Source organism: Myotis davidii, unplaced genomic scaffold (assembly GCF_000327345.1).
Source record: "Myotis davidii unplaced genomic scaffold, ASM32734v1 scaffold575, whole genome shotgun sequence".
In the NCBI taxonomy this organism is placed as follows: Eukaryota; Metazoa; Chordata; class Mammalia; order Chiroptera; family Vespertilionidae; genus Myotis; species Myotis davidii.
The window spans coordinates 1,687,915-1,696,357 of NW_006290306.1; the positions used below are offsets into that span (position 1 = coordinate 1,687,915).

General features: G+C 48.9%; 1 protein-coding gene across 1 annotated transcript in view; it reads left to right on the forward strand.

The window, feature by feature from the left end:
• The first annotated feature begins 3,359 nt into the window (after positions 1-3,359).
• The window catches only part of CATIP (ciliogenesis associated TTC17 interacting protein), a 5,788-nt gene continuing 704 nt past the window's right edge, over positions 3,360-8,443 (forward strand). The window contains exons 1-9 of the mRNA XM_015563686.1: positions 3,360-3,564; positions 3,720-3,812; positions 4,190-4,390; positions 4,682-4,737; positions 5,418-5,504; positions 5,681-5,848; positions 6,922-7,046; positions 7,862-7,938; positions 8,249-8,439. Of these exons, the coding sequence (XP_015419172.1) occupies positions 3,489-3,564; positions 3,720-3,812; positions 4,190-4,390; positions 4,682-4,737; positions 5,418-5,504; positions 5,681-5,848; positions 6,922-7,046; positions 7,862-7,938; positions 8,249-8,439 (1,074 nt within the window). The 5' untranslated portion in view covers positions 3,360-3,488. The remainder of the gene's footprint in view (positions 3,565-3,719; positions 3,813-4,189; positions 4,391-4,681; positions 4,738-5,417; positions 5,505-5,680; positions 5,849-6,921; positions 7,047-7,861; positions 7,939-8,248; positions 8,440-8,443) is intronic.

An 8,443-nucleotide genomic window follows, 5' to 3' on the forward strand; every position in this document is an offset into this window, starting at 1 on the left:
ATCTTGCCTCTCTTAAGGTTTCCCACTGTTCTCTCCAAGTTCTGCATTCTGTTCTTTTAGTACCTGCCCTTTCCAATATGATGGAGTCATCCCAGACTGCAAGAGGGCACAGGCCGGGCTGAGGGACCCACCCCCTGCCCCGAGTGCACAAATTTTTGTGCACCGGGCCTCTAGTTAATTATAAAGAAAAGGAAGTAGACATATGGCCTCCACAGTGTTTGAAAAAATATATAGGAAAAGAAAAACTTTAGTGATTTACATATGAAACCAATAGGGTTTACTTTTTTTTAGATTTTATTTAAATCCTCTATTTTTTTTGTTAACAACTTTGAGATATAATTTACATAACACAAAATTCACCCTTTTAAAAAGTGCACGACTCAGTAGTTTTTAGTATAGGCACGGTTTTCTGGCCATGGCCGCCATCTAATTTTAGAACATTTCATCATCACAGATAGAAACCCTGTGCCCATTTAATGTCACTCCCTGCCACCATGCCTCCACTCCACCCCCAACTAGGCAACCACTGATCTATTTTCTGTCTCTAGATTTGTCTATTCTGGACATGCTATATAAATAGAATCATAAATATGTGGTCTTTTGTGACTGGTTTCTTTTACTCAATATGATTTCAAGGTTCATCCATTTAGCATGTATCAGCACTTTATCCCTTCATGGCTAAGTAATATCCCATTGCATTTATTTACCACATTTTGCTTATCCATTCATCAGCTGATGACAGTTGGGTTGCTTTCACTTTTTGACTATTATGAATAATGGTGCTATGAACATCTGTGTATAAGTTTTTGCGTAGACATGTTTTCAGTGCTCTTGGGTATATACCTAGGAGTGGAATTGCTAAGTCATGCAGTAACTCCATGTTTAACTTTTTGAGGAAATAATAAACTGCTTTCCAAAGCAACTGTGAGTTTTCCTATTGCCACTGATGGCTCACGTGCAGAGAGAGGCTTATTCATAAATCACTTTGGCTTTTAAAAATTAATGCTCACTTTCTTAAAATGCATATTTTAAAGCATTTCAAAAATTCTTAAGTTCAATTACCAGTCATATCATTCTAATCACATATCTAATGACTATTAATAACCTCTAAGGGGTCTTTGATTACTAAATGGTCTTCTTTTTAAAATAAAATGGCTTTAGGCAGTTTATATTGCACTTATTTATCCTATATATAAGTAGATTACCATATTTTCTTTTTAAAAAATATTTTTAAATTTATTTTAGAGAGAGAGAGACATCAATGTGAAAGAGAAACACCCACAGCTGCCTCCTACAGGCCTCCTACTGGGGATTGAGCCTGCCAGGTGCCCTGACCAGCGCAACCAACTGAGCCACACTGGCCATATTTTCTTTTTTATAGTAATTGTTGTATAATGATTACATCTCAATAAAGCTGCAAAAAAATTAAGTAAAATGAAAAGAACTCAGTTCTTTTAAAATTTTTTTAAATAAAGCAATTGATTGACAAACTAACCTCCCAAGTACTTTTATTGCATTCTAATAAGTAAACATTTAAATGCAGTGAATTTGAAGATTTTTTTTTGTTTTAATGTTTTTACAATCCCAATAAGAATTTAACTTCGAAGAACAGTCTAAATAAATGATTCCACTGTCTGATTTAAATTAGAATCTCCAGGCTCATCTTTTAAGCACCCCACTATGCCAAATTATTTTAAACATTTCAAGTACTTAAAATACCAAATATGCACAATGCAACACACACAACCCCCCCCACACACACACATTAACACTGTTAGTTTGATTCTCTTAAACAGTTCCACACATAATTCTAAATTTTCCTAAAGTTGATAGATAATTACCCAGTAAAGAGCTATCTGAAGTTTACCTTCCCAAGTGATATGGTGTGGGGGAGGGGATGGGGAGTGAGGAACACACCTCCTTAGCTGACTAAGATTTTATGTCAAGATTTTTCTCTTATGTCAACATACAATATTATATTAGTTTCATGTGTACAACATAGTGATTAGGTATTTTTTTAAAATATATTTTATTGATTTTTTACAGAGAGGAAGGGAGAGAGACAGAGAGTCAGAAACATCGATGAGAGAGAAACATCGATCAGCCGCCTCCCGCACATCCCCCACCGGGGATGCGCCCGCAACCCAGGTACATGCCCTTGACCGGAATCGAACCTGGGACCTTCCAGTCCGCAGGCCGACGCTCCATCCACTGAGCCAAACCGGCTTCGGCGGATTAGGTATTTATATACCTTACAAAGTTATCACCTCAATACATCTGGTACCGATCTGTTACCGTACATAGTAATTACAATATTATGGACTCCATTCCCTATGCTGCACATTGCATCCCCGGGGCTTATTTTATAACTGACAGTTTGTACTTCTTAATACTTTCTTTTACCTTTTCTACCCATCTCCCCACCTCCTCCCAAGGTTTTTCTTCTGTGTGAACCTGTTAGGTTGAGCCCCTTTTTATAGCCACTCACCCAGACCAACACTTACAAGTGGGGATCAGATGGCCCAGAACCTGGGGTTTGAATACATCATAACTCAATTTTCAAGCCTTTGTCTTTAATTACTACCCATGTTATGGCACCATTTGTTTAGATTCAATGAATTTACTTCTTCATTTCTCTGAATTCTGACTCTGGAGCCAGACTGACGTGGGTTGAGTCCTGGCTCTGCCAGTTACTAGCTGTGTGACTGGGAAGACATGTAATCTCTTGGTGCCTCCGTTTCCTCAGCCATCAAATGGAGGGGGGAAGTGCCTGCTCACAAGATTATTCTGCAGCTTGAGATCATGTATGTGAGGCCCTATGGACAGTGCCTGGCCTAGAGTCAGCATGGTTATAAGTTTGCTGCACTGTCACTGTACCACCATCTCTGTTACGTGTTAGGACCACAACCCGCAGAGCTATTCACAGGCCATCGAATTGGGTTCTGAATTGGGTTCTGTGCGTGAGGGCAGTCTGACTCAGGGCCACATCTAAGGCCATGCTAATCATCCATGTCACCATCGGGCCTCTTAAGAATGTCACGTGCTCCCTCTGCTGGACAGTACCTCAGGCTTGTGCTGAGTCCCGGAACCCACGTGCAATTCCAACCAGTTCCGTTCTCAACCTGTGGGTCGCGACCCCTTTGGGGGTCGAACGACCCTTTCACAGGGGGCGCCCAAGACCATCAGAAAACACATATATAATTACATATTGTTTTGTGATTAATCACTATGCTTTAATTATGTTCAATTTGTAACAATGAAAATACATCCTGCATATCAGATATTTACATTAAGGTTCATAACAGTAGCAAAATTACAGTGATGAGGTAGCAACAAAAATAATTTTATGGTTGGGGGTCACCACAGCATGAGGAACTGTATTAAAGGGTCACGGCATTAGGAAGGTTGAGAACCACTGCTCTAAGATCTGGGTGTTTGGTGAAGTGGGAAATGGCCCTTTAAGAGACAGTAGCTAGCTCCTAGTTGCCATGGAGACAGCTGGAAACAGACCGGGTGGCAGGCAGCAGGCAGCAGGCAGCATGTCCTCCAAAGTTCAATCCAAAGGTGGGAAGAGGGCTGCTGGGGCTGGGGAGGGGAGGGCGACCTTCTCCCTCACAACCTGCCCGGAGGTAGCCTCGGAGGAATCTGCTCTTGGGACCATTGCCCACCCCTGTCCTCCTCTCTGGGGTCGGCCATCCCAGCCTCTTTTCCTTCCATAGGCCTCAAGGCCAAGGACCAGCCGGCCCCAGCCCCAGAGAGTCCGCCACCCCCAGAGGCCAATGCTGAAGCCATTCACTTCCTCAACTCCCTCAGTGAGCCTGGGCAGTGTATGTGTGTGTGTGTGTGTGTGTGTGTGTGTGTGTGTGTGTGTGTGTGGCAGGGGGTCGGGGGCACAAGTGTGGAGAGGAGGGGAGAGAGAAGGAAGGCCCAGACCTGGCCTGGTCTCTCTCAGCCTTGATTCTCCTGGGACTCAGAAAGGGTTGATATTTGTTGGTATTTTTCAAGGGAAGACCAGGGACATGGGGGTCGCTGGGAGTGTCTTCACCTGCTGGCTGCTGTAGGGGCTGCCTGGGAGACGGGGATGAGGAGCGAGTGGGTAGGGACTGTGGGATACTAGTGGCCAGGGAATCAGAGAGTTGAGGCTGGGAGCTGGGGCTTTAACTGTCCCCACGGAACCTCCCTCCCCCAGGCCAGGAGGAGCTGCAGATGCTGTTCTTCTCTGAGACTCTGGCCATGGTCTCGAAAACAGGGGAGCCTCAGGGAGAGCTGACCATTGAGGTGCAGAGTGGGAAACACGAAGACAACACGGGCACCATGTTGCCATGCGCCCTTGTGCACGCCTTTAGCCGTGGCTTCGTGGACAAAATGCTCTGCGGAAACTCTCTCCTGGGTAGAGTCCCTGCTGCAGAACACCCTCCCTCCCCCTACCCCAGCACCCCTCTCCTCCCCTTCTCCATCCCCAGGACTTTGCTTAGTACCAACCCTTGGACTTCACCGTGGGACCAGAATGAGGCAGAGTGTGAGGGAGGTGGGGGAGACTCAGGACAAGAGCATCAATTCTGTCTAGTTTTTGCTATGGCCACACTCTACTTGGGCCTTCCAACCTGGGCCATCACCCTCCCCTCCTGCAATCTCCAACACTGTCTCTCTCAATGGCATTGTTCCCCTCCTTCTGCCCCAGGCTATCTCACCTGGAACCTGGAGATCGTGGAACAACATAGTCAGGAGTTCATCAAGGTAACTTCTGGAGCCCCGAACCTTGACCCCAATCCAGGGTGAGAGAATAGAGACCCTGGGAGAAAGAGAAGAGGAAGGAAAGAGGTTCAATAGAATGTCACCCTAACTCTCTCCTCAGTTACCCTGTAATCCCTACAAAAGCCTGGGAAACGATCCATCCAGGGAACAGGAGGCCAGCAGCAGGCTGCTTCTGAGGGCCTTCTAATACACAAACGCTGGGTCCAGCCAGCTGGACCCCTCCAGCCTGAGAGCCGGGCATCTCCTAGGGCCACGCTGGCTGACCTTTCCCAGAACCTGACCTTTCCTAAGGGCCTGTCACCACCTGCCTCCAAATTCTCCTGCTCTGTGCCCCTCACAACCGCCCCAGCCACTTCATTAACTTCTGGAACGTGGCCTGCCTACACTGTGGAAGCCCCTTTTGCCTAAGAACCTTCCCACACAAACCGTTCCCATCTTTGAAGCCTGTATTTGAAGTGTATTTGCTTTTTAACTTTATTCTGCACCATCACATGACTTCTATTCGTGGGCTTTCCTGCACATGGAAGGTTTTCTATCCGAATCTCCCCTTGGTTTTCTCACTTATAAAGGAGAATGGATAAGGTGACCTTTGGTCGGGGAGGGGGGCATTCGTATACAATCCTGGGAGCCCCTGATTCTCCTCTCCATGCTCTGGCCCTCAGTTCCACATCCTCCCCATGGAGCAGAAGACAAGTTTGCTGAAGCAGGGGGACCAGCTGGCCATGACCAGAAGTATCAAGGAGGGTGAGGTGAGGGTGGGAGCCAGGTGGGGACCGTCCTCCATATCCTCTGGACACCAGGAGGCCAAATTGCATCAGAACCTGGAGAGGGGGCTCAGTGAGGACTGTATGCCCAACACCTGGCTTGCCCGCCCGCCCTGTCCCTTTCTGGCTCTATGTTCCTAACACATTTTTGTCCTGAACAGGAAGTGAGGAACGAAGTGACATTCTTCCCCTGGCACTCAACTGCAGGCTTCATCTCCCAGGCTGCCAACCTGCTGCTGCTGAGGGTGATGGCCTGGAGGCAGATGGTGCCCAGTAATGCCCGCTTCCTGGCCTTGGACATGGAGGGCAAATTCTGCTATTCCACCTACGTGAGGGATCTCCAGCAGGGCGGGGCGGGGCTGGGGGGGGGGGGGGGGGGGGTGGGGGGACGTGGACTTGGCCTGGGGAAAACTAGAAGGGGCAGGAAAATGCTGAAGTAGGGGAAGAGAAAACTACAGAGTGGAAGGGGAGTGGAATGGGGATGAAACCAGGGCAAGGGACAGGGGCTTCCACAGGCAGGAGAAGGTAGATCGAGGAGATCAAGCGGGGGCAGGTGGAGTCGGGGAGAGGGACTAAAAGGTGAGCAGGTGAGGGAAACAACACTCAGTCCAGGAAAAAGAAACATATTTTTAACGTCAGGAAATGCAGTATCTCCAAGTACACTTAAATATTCTTTATTGTGTCTTAACCCTGAAGGGTCTTCCTTTTTTTTTTTTTCCTTTCTTTTGTTTTGGCTAAAATTTCATAATCAACATACCTAGGACTCCCTGCAATACGTGATTTTAAAGCCGTGCCTCTGGACACACACTTAGGGGCTGATTTGACCAACTTTGTGAATGACATTCTAGCCTTTTCTATCACATATTGCAGGGAGCCCTAGCAATGTGTTGGACACAAACAGGCACATGCCATTTACCCGTTTTCTCGGAAACACGTGTTTTGCGTTAGCACTTTTCTCCCCATGGCTGCAGCCCTACCAGGGGCTTATGTTTTAGTTCCAGCAGGGCATCCTGCCTGCAGCAGGAGGGGCCACAAGTCCTAGTTAGTCCCACCCCTCAGAGCTCCACTGCCCCCAACCCCAACACACACACACACACACACACACACACACACACACGTAATTGGTTGATCCTCATCCTTGTAACAGAATCTACCAACTAGAAGCATGTGGTCATGGGGAGGGATTGGGGCAGGAACAGGCTGGTGCTGGCTATGAGGGGACCCCCAACTTAACTTTGGGGCACAACTCAAATCTTGTGGTGCCTGGACAGCCAATTGTTGCTCATTACTGATGAACAAGGAATGAAGCTGTGAGAGGGAGAAAAGGGCCAGGGAAAGACTGTCAGAGAGACCCTGGTGGGCATCCACCTCCCCTCCTTCTCTCCTTTTTGGCTGCTGCCAGAAAGCCCTGGGCTCCCAGACCATCCAGGTGGGCCGTCAGCAGGCGGACGCATTCATCGTGGAGCAGACCGTGCACTCGGTGGAGGGGATCCCCTTCTCCTGCCAGTTCTACCTACTGTCTGACGGGTGAGCTACTGGGGCAGGCCCAGGGGGCAGTGTGAGCACAGCCTGGGCACTCAGCCTTGGAGGCTGATGGGAGAAGGAAGACCACTGTTTCTGGGGATACCACGAGGAAGAGATGCTGTTGAGATCTGAGTGCCCCTGCTTTAGCCACACCTTTCACCCTTTCTTCACTTACTCACTTACTCTCCTGGTCCTCATGACGCCTCCCAGACCTCACCACAGAGCCCTAAGTGGCAGAGGACGCTCACACCAATTCCCCAGGACCTAAGGCATAGTTAATGCAGCTGTCACAGGTGCCGGGTTTCACATTGGTAAACTCAGCACGCAGTAAGATGCTGGGAGAAGCATTCTGGCGCACGGCTAAGCTGTCCTCAGCAACATGCAGGCGACCAAACCGTGAGGAAATGTGGGAGGGGGAGAAGAATTTGTTTCTTGACATTTCTGAAGAGGTATTGACATGCTCACTACACTAAACAGGGTCATCAGAGCATTCTTGGGCTCCCTTAGTTCATCACTTAGCGTGTGGTTGCTGTTTTGCACGTCACGTATCAGAGGCTCATGATTTTTTTAGTGATTACGACTCTAAAGGTTTTGGTCCAGTCCTGGCACACCAGCGTGTATCTTCAGGGGTAGGAACAGTGCCCAGTTTGAAAAGCAAGAGCCATTACTGGGGGAATTGGAAATGAACTTGACCTGGGAACTCAAAGATAAGTGGGAGGACAGCAGTAAAGGGAAGCCCCCAGGACGGCTGCCTTTCAAGGGAGTGGGCTGGTCTAGGAATTTTCCTGTGTGGCACCTTCTCCTGTGTGGCACTCCAGGCACCTGGCCAAGCGAGTCCAGGTGGGCTCCCCCGGCTGCTGCATCATCACCAAGATGCCCGTCTTGAGGGAGGAAGGTGAGTGAAGCCTCTAGTTGGTGGGAGAGTGGGAACACCCAGCCCCCCTCCCCCACCTTGCAGGGGCTGGATTGAGGGTGCTATGGGTGCCATCAGAGCTGGAGATCCGATATAGAAGCTTTACCCTCCAGCCCTTGACCCCAAGGCCATTAGGGGAGGGTCATTTTGCAGGGACCCACTGCCAGCAACTGTGCCCATGTGGGCGGACCCTGGGTTTCACCTGCCTGCAATCTGGGTGCTCTTGGGCTCCCCTGTGTATCCGAGGGGGGTTCTGGGGGTGGATGCACAACCTTCCTCCCTTGGCTCCCAGATGAGATTGAGCCTCGCCCAGTGTTTGAGAAGAAGCCCCTGGCGTGGGAGGAGGACATAGAGCTGCACTCGAGGTTCCTGGAACGGAAGGTGAGGAGAGGCTGCCCCCAGCCTGGGGTGCCTATACCCGCTCCCCCAGGGCCCCCCTCCCCCCGCATAAATCCCAAAGTTAAAGATCTCTCTTCCTACCGGGTTG